The following is a 24,354-nucleotide window of genomic DNA, read 5'->3' as shown; positions in this document are numbered from 1 at the left end:
GTAGCTGGTTTTGCTGGCTTGGACTTAGCTGCTTGAGTGGCTAAAAGGCAGCAGGTGCAAGAAGCTGAGCACAGCAGTGACAATAATTGCCCTCTCCCCCCCACAGCTGGAGACTGTCTCTGTGCTCAGCCAGGTAAGGCTGAGCTCAGGTAAGTTAAAAACAAACAAAAAAACCCCATATATACAGAGACTTAGCGGGAGTTTTTATTATACAGTGTTTCCTTCTCCTGCCCGGTCTCCAAGCTTGGCGCACTGTTCCAATGTTCATCCTGCTCCATGGGAGGTCAAGGGATGTAGGCAGTCTGGCAGGTTGAGCAGCCTCTGTAGGCTAGGCCCCACTCCGAGGCTTTTTGTTGCATGCAGTATGGTAGGCTGCAATGGCTTTTTGTGCACTTTTAGAGATTGCCCTCTACTGGCTTGTCAGTCCGGCATATGCATCTCGCTGTGCATCCAGTTTTGCATCCAGTTATTGGATGCACAGTAGATCCTTGAATTTTGAACACCTTCATTAAGTGTCGCCTAGTGGCACTGTGTGCTTGAGTTTTTTGTACGCTCTCATTTTTTGCTTGGGTGAGCACCTAGGTGTGCATGCATAAGTCTTGGATGCATAATTATTGGGTGTATAGTTGAGCACCAAGGTGTACACGCACAAGTATTGGACACATAATGTTTTGGCGCCTAGTTGAGTGCATATATAAAAAAAAAGCAGAAAGCAGATAGACACATGTCTTCGGCCACCACTCAGCATATTGTTGGCCATAATAGTGCCTGCGCCTCAAAAGCCTAAGCACCTTATCTTTGAACTGCCTGTTCTTTTCTGGTGTCTCCTTCCTGGAGAGATCGCTGCTTTGTGCCAGCACTGCTTTGAGGCTCAGTGTCTTGTTTTCTTCTGTTTTTGGCTAAGCCTGGTTCATCCCAGCCGGATGTGGTCTGGTTGAAGACATTTCAGGTGGGGTGCCTCACCTTGGCCCCCCCCCCCAACTCTTCCTCAGCAGGGGAAGGTGGCTCTGTAAGTAATCCTCAAATGCGTCTCAGTCTAGATGCTTCTACATTATTTTTCCCTTGCGATTCTAGAATTGATTGAGCTTGAGTGCGGTGTCCCAAAGGCTATTTCCAAAGGATCAGATTTTGAAAGGCCTATACCCTCTGGATTCAGTGGTGAGAGAGTGCTTCTGTTTCCAAAGTAGATGCACTTGTGTGTGCAGTCTCCAAGTGGACCACTATTCTCGTAAAAAGGGGAAAGTCCTTGAAGGATGCTTATGTTAGCAAGATTGAGACTATCCTTGAGCAGGCATTTGAAGCTGTGGCAGTGATCTTGCATTGCTTCATTTTGTTCCCTGGTTGCTTGCTCTTATTTACTTCTCTCCCAGGAGGTTGCTGACTCTGGCATAAATCCTTGTTCTGTTATGGTACCAGCTGCTGCCTTTCTGGCTGATGCAGACTGTGCCTTGGTCCGCACCTTGTCCAGAAGGATGTCATTGATTGTGGCAGCCAGGTGCCACTTATGGTTGAGAAATTGTTTGGCAAATGCGACTTCCAAGGCTAATCTTACTGATTGCCTTTTCATGGCTTGCTCTTGTTTGACAACAAGTTGGAGAACCTGGCCAGTAAGTGGAGTGAATCTCCAGTTCCTCATTTGCCAGAGGATAAAAGATAGGTGCAGCGCCTCCTTCTCATGAGAGTTCATGCTGCAGGATCCAGGTGTTTGTGACAGATGAGGCGCAGGCTCAGGCTATGGATCCTCCCATGCCTCCCAATGAAGGTTTGCTGACCTACCTTCGGGAATATGAGTTAGGGGACTTCTTTCTCTCTCTCTCTCTCTCTTTTATCAGAGGGAAGTCAAGATCATCTCATCAGACTGGTGGGTCCCGGAGGTGATGCAAGAAGGATATGCACTGGAATTTTGCAGTATTCATCAGGACATGTTCATGGTGTTCCCTTGCTACTCCCCGCAGAAGAAGCAGACAGTGGAGTTCATGCTTCAAAGGCTTCTCAGGCTGAGTGCTTTGGATCCGGTGTCCACATCTCAAGAAAGCATGGGGAGCTATTCTATTTATTTTGTTGTGCCCAAGATGGAGGGCTCCTTTTGTCCCATCTTGGATCTCAAGAGGGTCAACTGTCATTTACAGGTGGCTCATTTTCACATGGCAACCTGTGATAATGGCTGTGCAGACGGGGGAATTTCTGACTCCCTGGATCTCTCAGAGGCTTACCTTTATATTCTCATCTGATTGGAGCATCAGATTTTCTACACTTTCTGGTGTTGGGGCACCATTATCAGTTTTGGGTGCTGCCTTTTGGTCTAGCCACCGCTCCCAGTACATTTTCCAAGGTTATGGTGGTGGTAGCAGTGTTCTTGTGAAGAGAAGGGATCCTGGTGCACCCATATTTGGATGACTGGCTGATTCAAGTCAAGCCTCAGGAAGAGAGCAGGAGCTTGGTTGGGTGGTGAACCCGACCAAGAGCAATGTTCAACCATCCCAGTCATTGGAATATCTGGGGATCCAGTTTGACATGAGACAGGACAGGGTTTTCCTACTGGAAGTTTGGATCCATAAATTGATTTCTCAAGTGCTTCAGCTGCTGAACACGATATAACTGATGGTGTAGTCCTATATACAGGTGCTCGGCTTCCTGGCAGCTATCCTGGAAGTGGTTCCATGGGCAAGGGCACATATACATCTTCTTTAGTGCTCTCTGATATCTCGATGAAAACCGTAGTCTTAGGACTATGCAGTTTGGCTCTACTTGCCAATGAAAATCTGCTCCCACTTCCAGTGGTGGTTGCAGGAGGATCATTTATTTATTTTTTTATCTGAGAAAAGGAGTTTTCTTGACCTCTCCAAACTGGTTGGTACTCATGTCACATTTGAGTCTCCAGGGTTGGAAAGCTCACTGTCAGAGTTAACGGCCCAAGGGCGTTGGAATGCTGAAGGGGCCCGCTGGAACATCAATCGCCTGGAGGTATGGTTAGCAGTTCATCCACAGGCTGTGGGATCAAGAAGTTTGCATGATGTCAGACAATGAATGATGGTGGCCTATATCAATTGCCAGGGAGGAACCAAGAGACAGCAAGAGTCGCAGGAAATAGACCAGCTTATGGAATGGGTGGAAGGTCATCTGCAGATAATCTCAGCCTCTCACATTGCAGGAAAAGACAGCATAAGAGTGGACTTTCTCAACAGGGAGAGTCTGGACCCAGGAGAGTGGTTGTTGTCAGCTAAGACATTTCAGCTGATTGTGAATCGCTGGGGCCTTCTGCTCATATATCTGGTAGCAACTTCTCAAAATGCAAAGGTTCCTCGATTCTACAGTCGCAGGAGAGATCCATGGTCCCTGGGAATAGACAATCTCATACAGGTCTGGCCAGAAGACAGATTGTTTTATGCCTTTCCTCCATGGCTCTTGCTGGGCAGGATAATTTGCAAGATCGAAGGCACTGGGTACTAGTACTCCTGATGGCACTGGACTGGTCAGGGGGCCGTGGTATGCAGATTTGAGATGACTCATGGTGGAGGCCCCCTTTCATTTCCTCCCGCACATGGATCTGTTACAGCAGGGACCGGTTCTTCATGAAGATCCAACTCATTTCTGTCTTATGGCTTGGCCCTTGAGAGGGCTCACCTGTTAAAGTCTGGTTATTCCTCTGCGGTGATTGCCACCTTATTCTGCGCTCACAAGTTCTCCACTTCCTTTGCTTATGTGTATGTTTAGAGAGTTTTTGAAGCCTGGTGTGAGGAGTGGATCATTCTTCCTCATTCAATTAAGATCCCTCTCATTCTGGATTTTTTGCAGGATGGGTTGAATAAACGTTTGGCCCTTACTTTCTTGAAGGTGCAGATTGAAGTTATCGCCTCTTTCAGTGGCATGGTGAATGGTGTTTCATTGTCGTCTCATCCTGATGTGGCCTGTTTTTTTGAAGAGAGTGAAGCATCTTCAGCCTCCCTTGAGGTTACCTATTCCCTTTTGGAGTCTTAACTTGGTGCTGAATTATTTGCCCGGCCCAACATTCCAACTGCTGTGTAGCCTTTCCTTGTGATTGTTGACCTTGAAGATTGTGTTCCTAGTGGCTATATGTTCAACGAGTTGAATTTCTGAGCTGTGTGCCTTGCCTTTTCTGGAGCCATTCCTTCAGGTGACTCTGGGGGCTTTTACAGCTGCGTACTGTGCCATCCTTCTTCACCAAGGTAGTCTCAGACTTTCATTTGAATACATATGTTTCCTTACCTTCCCTGGATAAAGTCAGGGATGTGGAAGAGTATCACATCTGGTGCTCCTTGGATGTCAAGAGACTTATCGTGTGGTATCTGGAGATTTATGAACCTTTTCAAAAGACGGATCGCCTGTTTGTTTTCCATGGTGGGAGTACGCAGGGTGCTCTGACTTCACGGGCTTCAGTAGCTTGCTGGATTAAGGAAGTAGTCACAGCTGCAGTTGTAGATACTAGAAAGCTATTGCCTATGCTGGTTCAAGCTCATTCCACTAGGGCTCAGGCAGTGTCATGGGCAGAGGTTAGATTGTTGTCTCCTGTCGATATCTGCCAAGCTGTGAGATGGTCCTCCTTACGTACTTTTTCCAGGTTTTCTCATCTGGATGTGAAAACCCGGGAGGACACAGCCTTTGTACATGCGGTGTTGACTGCACCGTGGGCAGCCTCCCACCATGTTCAGGATTAGCTTTAGTACATTCCACTGGTCTTGAGTCCATCTGTCTACATGCTAGGAAATGGAGAAATTATTTACCTGATAATTTTGTTTTCCTTAGTGTAGACAGATGGAGTCAGCTTCCCGCCCTCATCTTCCCATCCTTCTGTGGGGATACGGAAACCAAGGGATTTCTGGTAAGTGTTCATCCAGTCCCTAGCTTGAAGGACCTAGAATCTTTGTGAGTTCAATGTTTCTTGTTAGTTGAGAACAGTTAAGGTTGCCTGTTTTTAATCATGTTGTAATCAAGTTTTTTGCTAGTCTGTTCACAATTGCAGGCTGGGATTACTACAGTGTTTTATATATATACTGTGACATCAGCATGCTCTGTCTCCATCTGTTGGCAGGGGAGCATAAACTTATTGGCCCTGAGTCCATCTGTCTACACTAAGGAAAATGAAATTATCAGGTAAGTAATTTATCCATTGTAATAGGAAAAATTGGGTATTTTGTGTGATAAAGAGGCATGACTCATCGAAGTGTCTGACTGTTTATGTGTTATAAATTAAAGATTAAGGAACAGTACTACAGAGTATGGGGTCTGGATGTCATTGTAACATCTCTGTACAGCACTTCTGTATTTGTATTTTCATATGTATACCTTCTGAGAAATTCATCTCTATCAATGACAAATGGTACTTCTATTTGAGAATCTTATGGATATACAGGTATGAAGTATTTCTCTACAACTCAAAAGCATGGAGTGTATATTTATGAATATGTGAAGAATGACCAAAAGATTATATTTAATACAGGAAAATTAAAAATAATTCAAAAGTAAAGTCATGGAGGGATAGATCCACATAAAAGTGCTGTTAGCAATGTTGTATAGTGTCATATACAATTTTGCTGTGGACCAATTGTTTATTTAAGTTTAGTCTTCAGGGAAATGTAGCAAATAATTTTTTAAACTGTCTTTGGAATGGGAAAAATTAGGAAATTTTCCAAATCATATCGCAGTTATGCGGTATGAAACCGAGTAAAATAAGAATTTATTATTCCAGCTAGTTTTACCATGTTTTCCCATTGAGAGAAAAAAACAAAACAATTTAAAATGTCAAAATTGCTCTGTTGAAAATACTAGAAGTGCAGTTGTGGCAATGATACAATCTACAGTCATACTAGCCTCCAGCAGGAGTAGATATATTTAGATCTGAAGCCTCCAGAAGGCAAAACACAGTGTTTCTGTATTTGGGTATATATATGTTTGCAGGTATATCTCTGGGAAATGTGTAGCATGTTAATGTATGGTGGCTTTTCCTCCCTCATGCACCAAATATCTTTTGTTTTAGTCTGTTTGATAATTAATCTGATCAATTGATAAGATGATTTTTTTTGTTTTATTTTGTTTTTTCAGGACTAATGATACAGGATTTCTTTCATACAAAGAACATTTACCGGTGACACAAATTATTATCACAGATACGGCCAGACCTAACTCAGAAGCCATATACAAACTTGGGCCATTGCTTTGTTGGGGTGATAGTAAGTACAGTAATAGAAACAAATATGTTGTTCAACCAGTTCATCTGAAATGTTTGTAAAAATTATATTATATGGAATAGAAATTCAGAAATATCTGGTTAAGCAAGGGCCAGTTTTATTAAGGTTTTTCTCTCATTTTGTGTCTATGCAAAAAAAGCCTTAGTGAATCAGGTTCTAAGTTAGCCAGATAAGACGTAACCAGCTAACTTACAAGGGATATTCAGCAGCATCAATGTTCCCGCCAAGGAGTGACTAGATGTGTGCAAATCTTTTTTTTCTGTGAGCATGATATAAGGCCTCCAGGGACATAGTAGATCAGTCCCAACTCCATGATATTATGGTCAGTCTCTCTCTCCCTATCTCTCTCTCTCCCCAAGCTCTAGACCCAACAATTCACCTGAAATAGGACTTACAGGAGACATGGCAATGAAACCTTATCACACAATCCAAAGAGGTGTAGTTAAAATCAGCATTATGGCTGTGCAATAGCTCTTCACAAACAGGCTAGCCCATACTCCTCCTATTTTCTGAATTTGCATCGCACCATACGATATGGTACAATCGCATGCGGTAAACACGTTTTCACATGCATTAACAGGGCTTTTCGCATGCGAAAACGCCTTATCACATTTTGATAAATGACCCCCTAAGTCTGAATATCACTGCTTGTATGGCCACTACTTGTATGGCTTGTATGGCTAAGGGCCTGACTCAATAAGTTATTTCTTCTTTTCTGTGTCTGTGCGAAAATTTGTTGGTGATTCAGGCCCTAAGTTGGCTAGATAAGTAGCTCCTCCCCAAAATGCCCATTTCCCACTCACCATTTAGCCAGATACATATTTATCTAGCTAAGCACTTATCTGGGTAATGGTCAGTTGTTAAATGTGGCCAAATATTCAGCCACCACCATGCATTCACATAAGTCCTAACTTATCCGCTTAAGTGGCACTGAATATAGACCTCTGTTTGTTGTGATTGTCATAACTAAACAGCTCTCTCTGTAGATATAAATAAAAATAAATTATAGAGAACTTGAGTGTAACAGTTTGCTAAACAAAATATGGAACTGATAAGTATAGAAACCAAAGTCCAGAGAGAGTACTAACTGTAGAACTTTCATCTGCTCATGGCAAGTTGTACTTGTTGGGAAAGAACACTTAAAATCTTTAAAAAAAATTTTTTTAAAGGTAAAAGCATTACTGGCTGTGTGTTTTAATATTAGTATTTGTTTGCAAGTGTTAAGTATTGTGTGTGTTTAGCAATAGGAATTTGCAAGCTTGTCTAAGGCCTAGATTTATCATTTTACAGACAGGCTTTTATTGCATTTTGAGAAAGAGAGAGAAAGAGCGAGAGATAATCTCTTTATAAGGCTCTTATATAAGTAAACTATTTATACCACTGTAAGAGGGGCAACTAGTAACTCGAGTGAGGTTTTGGTGGTGGGCTAGTTTGTGGGGGGCAATTTTACATGCACAGTCAGAGGTATGAACAGCACAGTAGCAGCTAGGTAGAGAGTGCATCAAACTACATTGAGGGTACATTGTACAAATCTCATCTTTTTATAAATTTCATCATTCCAAATCACATAAAATCTTTACTGATGGTAACTGAAATGTTCGTACCTCTGACTGTCCATGTAAAATTGTCCCCCAAAACCTAGCACATCACCAAAACCTCACTCCCAGTTCAGACTGCCCTTCTTACAGTGGTATAAAAACTTGAGTAATATGTGCTCCTCCCCAGAGGTTCTCTCTCCCTCTCCCTGTCCTCTCCACCTGAACAAAATGGGATTTGCAATAAATCCCGTTTTGACCATAATGCACAGCTATCACAGGTATAACGCTGGGAAAAAAGGTGTAATTATTTTTAGCATTAAATTGCACAATGGCATGCATTATGTTATCGCATACAATGTTAAGCACCCCTCATTTTCATTTACTCTACCTGAACTCCTCCCACTTGACTACATTTTTCAAATTTGCATATGCAACTCATGATGAGCTGTTAATCGCATGCGTTATGGCGTTATCATGGGTGTCAGAGCCCTAATGCCTGCAATAAGGCCCTAATACGATTTCATAAATGACGCCCTAAGTTAGCACTTGTTTACTACTGTTAGAAACTGTGAGAGTTTAGAGATAAGAGGTTTTGAGCTAATTTAGTGAGCTTAAATAAGTTACTATTTGCCTGCAATTCTTAGGAATTATGAGATCTGAGAGATAAGAGTCATTGAGTTAATTCTGTGAGCTTCTAAGTTAGTATTTGCTCCTGTTAGAAATTGTGAAAGTTTAGATATAATAAACTTTGACCTAATTTTATATGTTTGTAAAATTAGTATTTGTTTGCCACTGTTAGGACTTTTGACAGAGATAATTTAATATAATTTAGTATTCCATTGTTAAGAATTGTGAGTTTAGGGATAGTAAACTTTGAGCTAATTTTGTGAGTTAGTATAAGTTAGTATTTGTTTGTAAGTATTAGAATTGTAAGTTTGCAAATGTCACTTACTTGATCTGAAAAGGTGAGAATACTGGCTCCTGGGTACTAACTAGTCACTACTTTGATTCCCACCAACCCTAGGCTCTTTTTCTCTTAAATATATCTCCCCACATACACACTTTTAGGAGGAAAATCGTCGTAATATGAGTCAATTAGAAATGTTGAATATTATACAATTAACCCTGATTTTATTAATTGAATAATTTTATTCTTGTTGTTGGTCATTCAGAAATTAGCATAGGTTATTTAGCTATAAATTTAAAAATCACAAATGATAATTTTAAAACTACAGCATATGTGCCCATACACAGGCATATCGATATGCGAGCAAAGTTATGCTGGAAGTTATAATCATGTGCGTACTTGCGCAGATGTTCTTTAACAAAAACTAACCGCCCATAAATATGCTCCTAATTTTAAGAGGTTACTTGAACACAGATAGTGTGCATGCCTTCCATAGGACTTTGTTTTTAAACACGTATGTAGAAAGGAGTTTAAAACATGATCATGTGAGGCACATGCCCATGTGAGCATGTTTACAATTAGTTCACTAATTTGTCCGGTTAATATTGAGGTCTTTTATACCCATCTGGCTCTTCATTTTGCACACTGACCAGTTGACCTGGACCCATTACCCTGTCCTATAAGCTTTAAAACTCGAGATCTATAGACTTGCTCCTCATTAAAAGCAGAATTAAATTACACTTTCTCATGTACACACACTGCATTTTTCAGTTTTAAAATAAGGAGCTAAACACGTGTTTGGCCCAGCCCCAGAGCAACTATGCCGTGCCCCTTTTCTGCCTCATTCCTCACAGGAACATGGGTACAGATGCATACAATTTGCAGCTTTTTAAAATCTATATTGCTTGCGTGTGGCCACATACATGTGCATGTGGCCATTTTTGAGCAAGCAATGCTTTTAATATCAACCTATTAGTGTTATGGAGATGGAGGCCTTGAGCATGGGAAAGCTCAGAGGGCTTTGCATCTGTTGGGAAGCTCTAGGAGAGTGGTTCCGCTTACTAGGGGAATGAGTGTTCTTGGACCATGGCTCAACCCCAGAGGAACTCCAAAGAGGTGCCACGGCAAGTGAGGCATGCCCGAGCATGGGCTGGACAGGAGCGAGGCTGGACTGAAGACAGATCACTGAAGAAACTGACCCTCCACCGGACCTGCATGCTTCGGGAAGATCATCAACACAATGGTGGTCTTATGAATAGTCCTCCGACTGTTCCAAGCCCTTTCGGACCTGCCGTTGGGTAACGCAAGAAGCGGCAGGCCAGATGGAGGCCAGGGCAGTGAAGACCGGTACATGGAGATTCAGACGAAGACTCAGGAATGAGGTACTTGGATGCACAGACAAAGACTCAGGACAAGGTACTTGGATGCACAGACGAGGACTCAGGAATGAGGTATTTGGATGTACAGATGAAGAATCAGGAACAAGGTACTTGGATGCACAAGGTATTCAGAAGACTCAAGCAAAGTACTGGGTTGAGACTGCGATGCAGCGTGCCCCCTATACAGTCCACCTGCGGGACTGGTCGCGGACCACACTGGACTCGAAGAGCCTCTAGAAGAGATGATGGAAGCTGATACTGGAACATGACAAAAATATTGAAGAGGCCTGCACCGAGGCACGCCCTCCATGGTCGCCAGTGGCTGGTCGCGGACCACGCTGCAACGGGGCAGGTTCAAACAGAGTCTTAGGCATGGACGGTGCAGGCACAAGGTATCCGAGGGCAAGCAAAGTTCAAGACACAGGACCAAGATACCACTTGGCTTTAAGCAAGGGATTCAGGACCAAGACATGGCATGGCTTCAAGCAAGGTATTCAGGACCAAGACACAGCTTGGCTTCAAGCAAGGGATTCCCTCCAGAGGCTTGAGCTGCGGTAGTGAAGAAGGCAATATACCATGAAGCGCCCTACTCAGCCCACCCATGGGACTGGTCGCGGACCACGACATGGCATGCCAGGAAAGGTGGTGATGAGGAACCTGGGGTACAGGAAATCAGGACTGGATCATGAACATCAGGAACAGGAGATGGACATCAGGACTGGATCATGGACATCAGAAGCAGAAGTTGGACATCTGGACTGGAACACGAACATCAGGAATGTATCACGGACTTCAAGACGAGACATGGAGCTCCGACAGGAAACAAAGACCACAGGACCTTGAAGAAGAGCTGGAACAGGGACGACTCCTGGAGCGAAGGACAGGAAGATCCCAGGAATGTCTAACTCCTTGCCAAGGCAACACTGGAATGAACGCTGGGTCCTTTTGTAAGGCTGAAGAGGACAACACCCAGGGAGGAGCCATCAGGGGCCACACCTGGCTGGCCCTTGAAGAAGAGAAGAGAGGCATGTGCCCGCACCCTAGGAGATCCAGAAGAGAGCAAAAAGCTGGTGGCATCCTCAGCCACGAGAAAGGCCCGAGGAGAAGCAAGGCAGGCAGCGGGGCAGCCCTGCCATGAAGGTGGAGAGGTAGCAAGCTGTAGGAAGAGCAGGAAGACATCAGCAGGCACCAGCAGGGACGGCTTCCCTGTCAGCTGAAGACCCTGGCAGTGGTTAGGACAGCTCCCTGCCGTCCTAGGAACCTGGAAGCGGCAGGAGCAGCAGTGGTGGTCCCTGCTGAGAAGAGAGGAGAGCAGGAGCTGCAGCGGCTGTCTCAGCCGCATGGGAGGCTCCTGGCAACTCCTGGCAACTCGGCCCTGCCACGCAGGGCAGGAGAACATGGCTCCTGTACCAAGTTGGAAGAAGGCAGTGCTAGCGGCCCGACTGGCCACGGGAGGTAGGGGACCTGCCTGCACTCCTTGCGGGCAGGTTCACAACAATTGGATTTTAAATGACACGAAATATGTCTAAAACCTTATAAATTGAGAGACAAACCTACTCCATAATCAGCCTTCAAACTTTAGCAAATGAATAAAATAAAGATGCAGCAGAAGTCCAGCAGTGAGTTGGGGACTATCCAGTCTTTTGCACAGAGTGCCACAGGTACGATTACATATCCGTTGTTGAAATTTTGTATTTGTGCACCTGGTGCAAAGAGCTCCTGACTCACAAAGAATGAGTCCAACCTCTGGAGGCCAGAGTGGTAGATCTAGATGAGTTGAGACAGACAGAGAGGTACATAGAGGAGGCCTCCAGGGACATAGTAGATCAGTCCCAACTCCAGTCAAGCAGTCCTTGTGCTATTTTGGAAATGCAAGTTCACCTGAGAGGAAACCATCACCTTGGTGGAGTAGGACGTTATCCTGTAGCTAAGACTTGCACCGTAGTCTCTCTCACACTGAGAATGTGTCTCCAGGGCTATGTGCCCAGAATGTAAAGGTTAGGATGGTCGTTGTAGTAGGTGATTCAATCATTTAGAAATATAGATAGCTGGGAGGCTGATGGGCTTAAGGATTGCTTAGTAACTTGCCTACCTGATGCAGAGGTAGCAGACTTCACATGTTACCTAGATTTAAATATTAGAGAGTGCTGGGGAGGAGCCAGCTGTCATAGTACATGTGTGTACCAATGACATAGGAGCGTACAGAGGAATGTCCTTGATGCTATGTGTAGGTTCTAAGGCAGGAAACTGAATTCAGAACCTCCAAGATATAATTCTCAAAAATGCACCCCATTGCAACCACAGGATCCCAGAGGCAGGCTGAGCTCCAGAGTCTCAATGCATGGATAAAATGCTGCTACAGGAAAGATGATTTTGAGATTTGTTAGGAATTGGGAAGCATTCTGAGGAAAGGGTGGGAGCTATTCTGATGGGATGGGCTCCACTTTAACCAAAGTGAAATCAGGCTGCTGATGCTAACCTATAAATAGGTGATAGAGCAGCTTTTAAATTAGAGAATGGAGGCAATTTGACAGTCACTCAGAAACACATGGATGGGAATGATGTATCATTGAAGGATGCTAACATAACAGAGAATTTATGGAATCCCAATAGAGAGGTTACAATAAATGCTAAAGTAGCTCAGGTGCTTTTAAGCAAACACCAGACAGAATTAGAATATTGCAAATTTCCCTTGTCAACTGATAAGCTGGTTATTAATAATTCAAAACTTATATTTTGAAATGTCTGTATACAAATGGTAGCAGAGAGCTTTTGCATGTATAGTTCTGAATGAAGATGTAGATATAATTGGCATTTCAGAGACCTAGTAGAAGGAGGATAACCAATGGAAAACTGTGATACCAGGGTACAAATTGGTAGAAAGGTGGCCTGGCCTATATGTTAAAGAAGGGATAGAGTCAAATGAGATAAAAGATCTGCAGGAAAAACATTCAGTGTAGAATCTTTATGAATTAGAGGACAGGAATAGCAGTGGGGGTATTCTGTTGTCTACCTGGCCAGAGTGAACAGACAGACAATAACATGCTAATAGAAATTAGGGAAGCTAATATTTTTGTAAAACAGTAACAATGGGTAATAATAATAATTAACCCAATATTGACTTGGTAAATGTCATATCAGAACATGCTAAAGAGCTAAAGTTTCTAGATGAAATACATGACTGCTTCATGGAGTTGGTACAAGAACTGAGAAGAGAGAAGAGGAGGAGCTAATTTAGACCTAATCTTTGGTAGAATGAATGATTTGGTGTGAAAAGTAACGATGTTGGTGCAAAGAAGTGCAGTGTCATGCATCTGGGGTGTGGCAATCCACAAAAGCTGTATGCGATGGGCAGTGGAAAGACCTAAGTGTGTTAGTGTCTGATGATCTGAAGGTGGCAAAGCAATGTGACAAGTCAGTAGCTAAATCCAGAAGAATGCTGGGCTGCATAGAGAGAAGAATAACCAGTAAGAAAAAAAGAAGTGATAATACCTTTGTACAGGTCCTTGGTGAGACCTTACCTGGAATACTACATTCAATACTGGTGCCCATTTCTCAAAAAGGATAAAGACAGGATAGAGGCAGTCCAAAGAAGAGCAACCAAAATGGTGAGGGAACAGCATTGGAAGACTTATGAGAGAGGCTGAAGGATCTGATTATGTATACCCTGGAGAAAGGAGGTGCGGGAGTGATATGATACAGACCTTCAGATACCTGAAAGGTTTTAATGATGCACAATTGTCAAACCTTTTTCTGTTGGAAATAAATCAATAGAACTAGGGGTCATGAAATGAAACTCCAGGGAGAATAACTCAGAATCAATGTCAGGAAATAATTCTTCATGGAGAGGTTGGTCAATGCCTGGAGTACCCTTCTGGAGGAGGTGGTGAAGTCAAAAACAGTGAAGGAATTCAAAGTGGCATGGGATAAACACTTTGGATCCCTAAAATCCAGAGGATAGAAATAAAGAAAAGAGTGCATGGGGTAACTGGGGTAACTTGCTTGTATAGCAGTTGCTACCCCTAACAAATAAGCCTTTATACTTTATACTGTTAATACAACTCCATCATTGCTCTTTGCTTCAACAGCAGTGGGAAAAGGGGAATTGGATTGAGATAGTAACCGAGGGCCACGACTTTTATGGTTTGGGGAACAAATATACATGGGGGTAACTTGCTGATGCGGCACTTACTACCCTTAATCACTATGCCTGATACTATTGATGCAGCTTCAACATTGCTTTTTGCTTCCACGGCAAGGGTTATGGGGAATTGGATTAAAACAGCATCTGAGGGCCCTGATGTTAATGGTCTGGAAAACTGATAAGCATGAGGGTAACCTGCACAGTGCAGCAGATACTGGCATAAGCATAAGCTTGCTGGGTGGACTAGGTGGATCATTTGATCATTTTTTCCCTTCATTTCTATGTTTCTATGTTGGGGGCACTTGGGAACAGTGATCATAACATGATCAACTTGACTTGATAAGTGGAGAGAGGACACTAAGGAAATCTACTGCAATAGTATTTTACTTACAATAGGGAAACTATAAAACATTAGAAAAATATTTAAGAAAAAACTGAAAAGAGTAACTGCAAAAGTTAAGAGTTTATAACAGGCATAGATGTTATTTAACAATACCATCTTGAAAGCCCAGGTTAGATGTATTCCATGTATTAAGAAAGGTAGAAGGAAGGCCAAATGACTATCAGCATGATTAAAAGGTAAGGTGCAAGAGTGTATTCTATCCAAAAGAACATCTTTCAAAAAATGAAAAGGGGTTAATAAAGAAAACAGGAAACAGCATAAACACTGGCAAGTAAGATGCAAAGCATTGAAAAGGAAGGCAAAGGCAGAAAATGAAAAGAAGCTTTCCATGGAAGCAGTAACTCATACTAAAGACTTTTTCAGGTACATTCAAAGCAAAAATCTACAATTTACTTCGAATCAAGATTTGGTTAGGATAAGTTACCTCACTGTTGTAGTCATCAGAACAGGAGGACGATTGAATACAATAGGGATGTGAATCGTTTTTTGACGATTTAAAATATCGTCCGATATATTTTAAATCATCAAAAATCGTTAGGGCCACGATACAATACCAATTCCCCCGATTTATCGTTAAAAAATCGTAAATCGGGGGAAGGGGGAGGGCAGGAAAACCGGCACACTAAAACCCCCTAAAACCCACCCCCGACCCTTTAAATTAAATCCCCCACCCTCCCGAACCCCCCTCAAATGCTTTAAATTACCTGGGGATCCAGCGGTGGTCCAGAACGGCGGCGGTCCGGAACGGCCCCCTCAATTGAATCCTTTTGTCTTCAGCCGGCGCCATTTTGCAAAATGGCCACCGCAAAATGGCGGCGGCCATAGACAAAAACGATTCGACGCAGGAGGTCGTTCCGGACCCCCGCTGGACTTTTGGCAAGTCTTGTGGGGGTCAGGAGGCCCCCCCAAGCTGGCCAAAAGTTTCTGGGAGTCCAGCGGGGTTCAGGAAGCGATTTCTTGCCGCAAATCGTTTTCCGTACGGAAAATGGCGCCGGCAGGAGATCGACTGCAGGAGGTCGTTCAGCAGCGGTCCGGAACCCCCGCTGAACGACCTCCTGCAGTCGATCTCCTGCCGGCGCCATTTTCCGTACGGAAAACGATTCGCGGCAAGAAATCGATTCCTGAACCCCACTGGACTCCCAGAAACTTTTGGCCAGCTTGGGGGGGCCTCCTGACCCCCACAAGACTTGCCAAAAGTCCAGCGGGGGTCCGGAACGACCTCCTGCGTCGAATCATTTTTGTCTATGGCCGCCGCCATTTTGCGGTGGCCATTTTGCAAAATGGCGCCGGCTGAAGACAAAAGGATTCAATTGAGGGGGCCGTTCCGGACCGCCGCCGTTCTGGACCACCAGGTAATTTAAAGCATTTGGGGGGGGGGGGTTCGGGAGGGTGGGGGATTTAATTTAAAGGGACGGGGGTGGGTTTTAGGGGGTTGGCTCACGATTTTAACGATTTTTCACGATATTTTTAAAACCCAAACGGCAACAATACGATTCCCTCCCCCTCCCAGCTGAAATCGATCGTTAAGACGATCGAGGACACGATTCACATCTCTAGAATACAACAGTACATCATAAATCTACAGAGAGGAATTCTTTATTGCGCTTTCACAGTCACCATGCCAAATCTTTAAAACAAGGGTTGCCAGTTATCCAATTTTTCAGATTTCGGAGGATTTGTACGACTGATGATGAATTCGAGAAGCAATCACAGTGGCTGAAACAGAAGTTTAAAATGAAGGGCTACCCCAAAAAAATAATTAATAAAGCCTATAAGAGGGTGAAATATTCAGATCGGGATCAATTTCTAGAATATCGGATCAGCAAGGAACAGGATAGATTGACATGAATTTTGCTCCAATGTAAGACAACTTTATCTGTTACAGCATCTATACATAGGCACTGGCATATACTCTCATTGTATGAGGTATTTAAAGATACACCGTTGATAGCCACGACAGAGTCCTAACATCCGAGACTGAGTGGTACATGCTGATGTAGCTATATATGCCAATAAAAAATGTGTTCAGGGAAATCACAGTAAATGTGGCAAGTGTGATATGTGTAATTTGACCATTGAGGGATCAGAATAGGAAGATTCAGTAACTGGATATAGGATCAAAAGAAGAGAGACAAATTGTTTATCTAAAAATGTGGTCTATATTATCCAATGCCCTTGTCCAAAAAATTATACCGGTCGGACATCAAGGACAGTAATAACGAGGTTGATCGAACACAGGTCGTGATTAAATGCAAAGATGATGGAAGCCCCGATAGTTGATCACTGTATAGAGAAAAAAACACAGTTTCGATGATCTCCAATGGACAGTTATAGATTGCATTCATGAAAGTAACCATGGAGGGGATGTGAAAAAGGTCCTGAATTTTCGTGAACAAAGCTGGATTTTCAACCCCAGGGGGGATTAAATGAAGACATAGAATGGGCATCATTACTTTAAAACAATGAAATAATTTTGGAGCTGTTTCTCAGTAGTAGCAAAATGAGGCTGAACTTTAGGTATTAAGAATAGAGCCAAGTCATTGGACATATCCGTATTTACGTAAGGTACGTTGCTCTCCATTGGTTAAACTTGGATCATATGATCGGTTTAAAAGGCTGAAAAGTGACGAAGAGGAAACCAGCAAAAGATGCCATTTGTGTGGAGAAGAGTGACCCGACAGTGAGGAGAAGGAATAGAGACTCCCCTGATGAAGAACATTCATTTTGTCAAAACATGGCCATGTCAGGAGGAATGAGTAAGCTAAGTTGATCGGGAACTTATTACAAAATTAAAGTTAAATATTTAGATATAAAAGAGACGTTTGGAGAGTCTGCAGCGGCGATTGAATAGATGCGGATAGCGTTGAATGTTTAAATGCAGCAGTGAAGTTGAGCTGCACAGCCGTTTTTAAATAAGCACAAGACACAAAAAAATTGTTTTCACAAAAGATCTGTTTCACATAAAATAAAAAAAAACAAGGATAGGAAGGAGGTTGTTTCATGATTACAATCCATAATATTCTGTGTACAAGGCCACGGATGCATGTTGAAGATGTATGAAACCTTCTTTTTCCTACACTATTAATTTTAAATATAAGTGGGGTGCAGAGAGGTGTTTTGATGTATATTATTACCAGTTGGGCCACTAGATAATCAAAGTAATAAAAGGAGTACTATGGGAGGACAAAGCCGTAGTAGAGAGATTAAATTAATTCTTTTCTTCAGTCTTTACTGAGGAAGAAGTAAGGTAGATATCCCTGACAGACATGATTATTTATAGGTAATGATTCAGTAGAACTGAAACAAATCTTAGTGAACCCAGAAAATGTAATAAATCAAATTGACAATCTAAAGAGTAGCAAATCACCTGGACCACTTGGTATACATTCCAGAGTCCTGAAAGGACTCAAAAATGAAATTGGAGACATACTGTTAGTAATCTATAAACTATAATTAAAATCAGCTACAGTACCTGAAGATTGGACTGTGGTCAATATAATGCTGGTTTTTAAAAAACGTTCTAACAGTGTTCAGGGAAATTATAGACTGGTGAATCTGACATTAGGAAATTTTACCTCTATTCAACCAAAAAGACTGTTTAATACCCATTTAAGACAAAACAACATTTAAGGTGACTCTGCAAGTTGCTTCTATAATGTTAAATGGAATACCCTAGATTCTATTTGTATTATAATATTATATCACTTTACTGTAGTATACACTAGAGTATATTGTTATATTATGGGGTCCAAAATAAAACTTGTATTAAAATAAGTATTACCATGCACCTTGGTCAAACATTTATGAGTACATTAAAATGAGATTTAATGTGCTATGCAAAACAATCGATCAACGGGAATGACAAAACTTGCCCTCACTATTGTGGCCCCAGTACTAACAAAGACAAAAAAGTTTAATATCCAAAAAAGTTTTATCCTCATTTTGTGTGAGTTAGCATGAGGGATTTTCTCTTTGCCTGAATGCCCATAAAATAAAATGTCCTTCTTCTGAACCCCCGCTTAAGCACCATCAAAGCCCCCATAAGACACTTCCTCCCATTTCTGCATAAGCATTCCCTCTTCCCCCCTTCCCAATAAGGCACACAACCACCCTATGAATCTTCCTTCCCTTAAGGCAACCCCCAGTAGACATCCCTCACAATGGTAAAAGGAACTCCTAATTCTCTGACCTTCCCATCCACCAATGATCCTCCTCCAGAAACTTGTCTTAGGTAAGCGAGCTTACATGCGTAAGTTTGCTTTGATAATTGGTATACTATAAATTATGAGGGTGATAGCCAGTGCTATTTAACCAGATGAGTTAGGATTTATCAGGCTATGTACCGGTGGTTGACTATCCGGCCCTGCTGAATAGCTGCCACTTAGATAATTAGTTATCTGGCTAAATAGTTGGCTAAGTGGCAGGCAGGGTAAGGGCATTCTGGGGAGGACCCGACTGAGCTGGATAACTATCTGGCTAACACTGATATTCAGAGTCAACTGGATAACTTGTCCAGTTAAATCTGGTCAGCTCACAGGGCTGTCCTAAACTTAGCCAGATATACTATCTGACTTACTTTAAGATAGACGGATATATTTTTATGGGTCACCCATGCGGCTGAATATGTGGGCGAAGGTAGCCAGATGAGTTTATCTGACTAAGTAGCTCAGCCACACAGCAGCTCAATATCTATGTACAAGTGTATTACAGCAATAATAAAATTAACCCTTTAAGACCTGATTTTCAAAAGCATTTATATGCTTAAAATAGGTTTTAAACATGTAAATGCATTTTACCCTTCACTGTTGAAAATTGCTACAGTATATACCATTGTATTATCCATAACTTACACACATGTAAGTGCATTTATGCAGGTAAATAACTTTTGAAAATTGCTTTGATAGTATTTACATTTACATGTAAATCCTTTTGAAAATTAACCCTTAGATGTGCCTGTTAAGGTCTTATGGCATGGCACATTAGTTTTAGCATGCACAAAAGGCCCTTACCTTTATTATATGAGTATCTAAGAGGAAACTTTCAGTAACTCACTAACAGGTTCATTCATCAAAATGTGTTAATAACACTGTAATGTGTACGATATTTATCACAACATGTAGTGAGAATGCAAATTTTTTGAATGTATTCAAAGGAGCAGAATTCGGAAGGGGTCAATGAAAATGAGGGGTGCTAATGCACATTTTTAATGACGGAAATAACTACTCCTTTTTTTTCCTGGTGTTAAGCTGTGCAATATATCTGAAGTGGAATTTGTGATAAATATCACAAATTCTGTTTTGGGCATTTTTGGGGAGGGAGGAGGAGAGAGAGAGAGAGAGGTACTCTGGTGTGGCACACATAGTGGTCAACTCTTTATACCACTATAGGAGGGCCAGCTGGTAACTCAAGGTGAGGTTTTGGTAGTGGTTTAGGGTTTTGGGGCTAATTGTACATGCACAGTGAGGTATATGAATAGCACAATACACATCAGTGAAGATTTGACATGATTTGGAGTGAGAAAAGGCACACAAAGATGAAATTTCTACAATGTTCTCTTGCCCTACCTTGATGGACTCTTTACCAGGGTACTATCAAGCTAGGGTGAGAGACTATTGTAGAAATCTCATCTTTGTGTCACTTTCCTCTCTGTCTCTCACTCTCTGATGCCTGTCTGGACAACTTGTGAAGTACAAATATCACGGGACATGATAACTTTAACCCAGGGGTCAGGAACCTTTTTGGCTGAGAGAGCCATAAACGCCACATATTTTAAAATGTAATTCCATGAGAGCCATACAATATGTTTAAAACTAAATACAAGTAAATGTGTGCATTTTATGTAAGATCACACTTTTAAAGTACAATAAGTCTCTGAAAATATTACACCAGGCCTTAAGACACCAATACATCTCCTATTAGGAAAACGGACCAAGTCAGGCTGCTATAGAGTCCTACACAGAAACTACACGCCAGCAGAAAACCTCACCTGAATCACGTGCTGTCCCTCACCTAACATAGAATAAAGAGACCAAAACGCATAACAAGAAGCATGCAGACAAAAACTGAATTGGAAACTGCAACAAGCCAGAGTCTCTGTATGCAGTGTAACAAAGGAAAAAGAAACATCACACATCCTTATAAAACAAATCAAGAAATATAAAATCATCAGCAGTAAAACTGTACTAACAAAAAGAACATATTTCGAAACAGCTGATAAGTGGAATATCCAATAATTAAAAACTCATATAAAACATTTCCAGATACCAACAAAATATTTCAAAATAGCAGACACAAAGATCCAGTAATGAAAAATAATAAGGATACAAAAATTTTTTTGCTCTGCATACCTGGGAACGTTTGATATCCAGGTGTCCTGAGATTGTTCTGAATTAGCAGGAGGTGGGGTGGTTTGCTTGGAACTTTCTCCTCTCTCAGTCACATACCAGCGCTCTCTCTCACACTGGCTCTCAATGACACACCTATACCCACATGCTCTCAGTCACTCACATATACAAATGTTTTTTCTCTCTCACTTATATAGGCTCTTAATTACACATTTACACACATGCTGTCTATCTTTTCACGCTTACACACACACAGGCTTTCAATCACATAAATACATGCTGTCTTTTTCTCTCACACACAGACTCTCATTCACATGCTTACAAACATGTCCTCTCTTTCTCTCATTTACACACAGGCTCTCAATCACATACTCACATGCTCCCTCACCTAAATCAGCTCTCAATCACACACAGACACACATGATCTCTCTCTCTCATTTAAACACAGGCTCTCAATCACATACTCACATGCTCCCTCACCTAAATCAGCTCTCAATCACACAGACACACATGGTCTCTCTCTCTCATTTAAACACAGGCTCTCAATCACATACTCACATGCTCCATCACCTAAACCAGCTGTCAATCAGACACAGACACACATGATCTCTCTCTTACTTATACACACAGGCTCTTAATCATACATACACATGATCTCTCTCACACACAAAGGATCTCAATCATACACACATACTCTTTCAAACAAACAGGTTTTCAATTACAAACTTACACATACAGGTTCCCAATGGTAAACTTACATTCATGCTCTCTCTCTCACAGGCAGGATCTCAATCACAGACATACTCTCTTTCACATATACAGGCTCTCAATCATTCACATACATGCAATCTCTCACTCACACACACAGGATCTCAAACACACATGCTTGCTCGCTCATTCACTCTCTCTCTCCCCCCGGGAACTCGCGGCAGCAGCAGCCACCTCCCAACGCTAACCTCCTTCATTTTCAGCCCTCGCGGAGGCGAAGGCGGAGTCCCATCGGCCGTGGTTGAAGATTTTCATTTTCCTCCGAGCCGCGCTGCAGTCTTCTTCCCGTCGGACACTAGCGTGCCTGCGCGGGAAGACCCGCGGGAAGAAGAGAGCACCGGCGTGCTCTCTTCTTCCCGCGGCCCGGAAGAGGAAGTGGAGAGCATCGGGTGCCTGCGCGGGAAGACCCGCGCAGGCACCCGATGACTCCAGCGCTGGCACCCGGCTGACACCCGATGACTCCCGCGCAGGCACCCGGATGACTCCAGTCGGCGTGCTCTCTTCTCCTCCCCCCCCCCCCCCCGCGGCCCGGAAGAGGAAGTGGTGAGCATCGGGTGCCTGCGTGGAAGAAGAGACCACGCTAGTGTGGTCTCTTCTTCCCGTGCAGGCACCCGATGCTCTCCACTTCCTCTTCCGGGCCGCGGGGGGGGGGGGAGGAGAAGAGAGCACGCCAGTGCCGCTGACTCCAGCTGTCCTGCCGCGTTCCGCCCGGGCTGACAGCATTTTAAGCCCGGGCGGCGGAGGACCGGGGAGCAGCTGGGTCAGCGGGGAACCGCGAAGTATGGCGACACTTGTCTGCGAGCCAGATGCAGCCCTCAAAAGAGCCATATCTGGCTCGCGAGCCATGGGTTCCCGACCCCTGCTTTAACCTATGGTGCAATAAAGTACCTATGCGAAGCGCTAATATAGCTCACGGTGCAGTAACTCTTAAATTATCATAGTCATGCCCCTTTTCCTTATCACGGGCATTATTTATGTGAAAATTATCGCATTTTGATAAATCTAGCATCAAGTTGCAAAGTCCATGAGTACTTCTGTCATTGGTTACCCACCTAGGTAAATTTTGAAAAGAAAATTAAATGCACACAGTTTTTGTTTTTTTAAATTGCCTACCTGGTTTATGGATATAAAACTTACTGTGCACTTTGCACCTCTTTTTTCTGTGGGTGAAGAACAGATGGTAAATATATGGGTGTAAATTTGAAGATTCCATTTTTCAAGGGGAAATTTACCATGAATACTCTCTCCAACTAAACTGAGCACATGCACTGCCTGTTTCTACCTCATCTAAAATTACATTTGCTGTCGAAGTCTACAATGACCTTTAGCCAGGCAGAAGTAAGGTGATTTTCAGACAGGCCAATTTACCCAATTAAATAACTGTTTGCCTGGATAAACAGCTTTGAAAACATCCTTTTTACAAATAGTATTTTTTATGTAAGAAGATCTATGTTCTAAGTTTCATTAAAACTGGTATGGAAGCACAGATTTCTGTTATTGCTTTACTCCTCAAGAAGGGAGGAGTTAGCAATCTGTTGGCAGTCACCCCACCAGGAGGGCGGAGTTAGCAATATGTTAGAGTTTCTGCTAGGAGTTAGCAGTCTATTATAGTTTAGGACTGCTGCTTAGCAATCTATTGTGGGAGCTGCTATGGAGTTGCTCCCCAGAGGGGAGAGGTCAGCAACCATCTAAGATCTGTTCTTCCAGAGAGGAGGAGTTAGTATCTGTTATGGATCTCCACACAGAGTGGCAACCTGATATACGAAAGTTCCCCTGAAGAGAAGTGTTGGCCATCTGTATGGTTCCTGCTAAGAAGTAGCAATTGGTTCTGATACACTTCCTGAGGAAGGAGATGTTAGCAACAGTTGAGGGTAGACTGCAAGGTAGCAGTTTGTTGTACTCAGCTCTTTAAGTGTGAGAGATGAGCACTCTAATGTAGAATGGTGAATCCTTGGGCCGATGGCAGATGACAGCGCCCTCAGAAGGATATCATGAGAGGCACCACCGACTAGGCTGGAGTATGGAGACAGACACAGATAGTTCTTTATTAGACAGGTAGTAGAACCACCAGAGGTGGCAGTAGTGAGCTGATGTGCCCGGCAGGGCTGAAGTCCCTCAGGTCCTGGAACTGCTATCTCTGAGTTTGCTGAGCTGTAGAGAGAGACTCATAGAAAGTGAGTAGACAGGGTATGCTGGATACATAACCAGAAGTAGATGATACACTCACATAGATTAATAAGAAGGCTTAGTAGCTGGAGAGAGTTAGGCCCTTGAGGAGCGAGTACCTGGTTCCAGGGACAGCTCTGAGAGAGCGATGGTAACTCACAGTTATCTATCTCTGTAATGGTTTCTTAGGCAATAGAGAATAGTTAGTATATTCAGGAACAGGAGCCTCTATGCGAGTACTGGTTCCTATATGCAAATTGAAATAAGAACTGACAATATCTCTATATGAAATAACTTCTGAAATAGAAGAGAGTCTTCAGAGGGTTTTAGGAACATTGGCCCTTGAGGAGCGAGTACCGGTTCCTATCTGCAATTTGTAATAACTCACGATCTCCGTACCTGTGATAGCGTCTTAGAAGAGAATCTTCAGAGTTCTAGGAACATGGGCCCTCGAGGAGTGAGTACCTGTTCCTATATGCAACTGGAATAGAAACTCACA

At 42.8% G+C, this 24,354-nt stretch overlaps 1 protein-coding gene across 1 annotated transcript in view; it reads left to right on the top strand.

Moving 5' to 3' along the window:
• The window catches only part of CNTNAP4 (contactin associated protein like 4), a 1,044,358-nt gene that overhangs the window by 851,534 nt on the left and 168,470 nt on the right, over positions 1-24,354 (top strand). Inside the window, exon 16 of the mRNA XM_029616960.1 lies at positions 6,061-6,188. Coding sequence (XP_029472820.1) covers positions 6,061-6,188 — 128 coding nt within the window. The remainder of the gene's footprint in view (positions 1-6,060; positions 6,189-24,354) is intronic.

This window comes from Rhinatrema bivittatum, chromosome 1 (genome assembly GCF_901001135.1).
Source record: "Rhinatrema bivittatum chromosome 1, aRhiBiv1.1, whole genome shotgun sequence".
Classification (NCBI taxonomy): Eukaryota; Metazoa; Chordata; class Amphibia; order Gymnophiona; family Rhinatrematidae; genus Rhinatrema; species Rhinatrema bivittatum.
The sequence above is the reverse complement of the archived record's forward strand: the minus strand, read 5'-3'. Positions and strand labels throughout refer to the sequence as shown.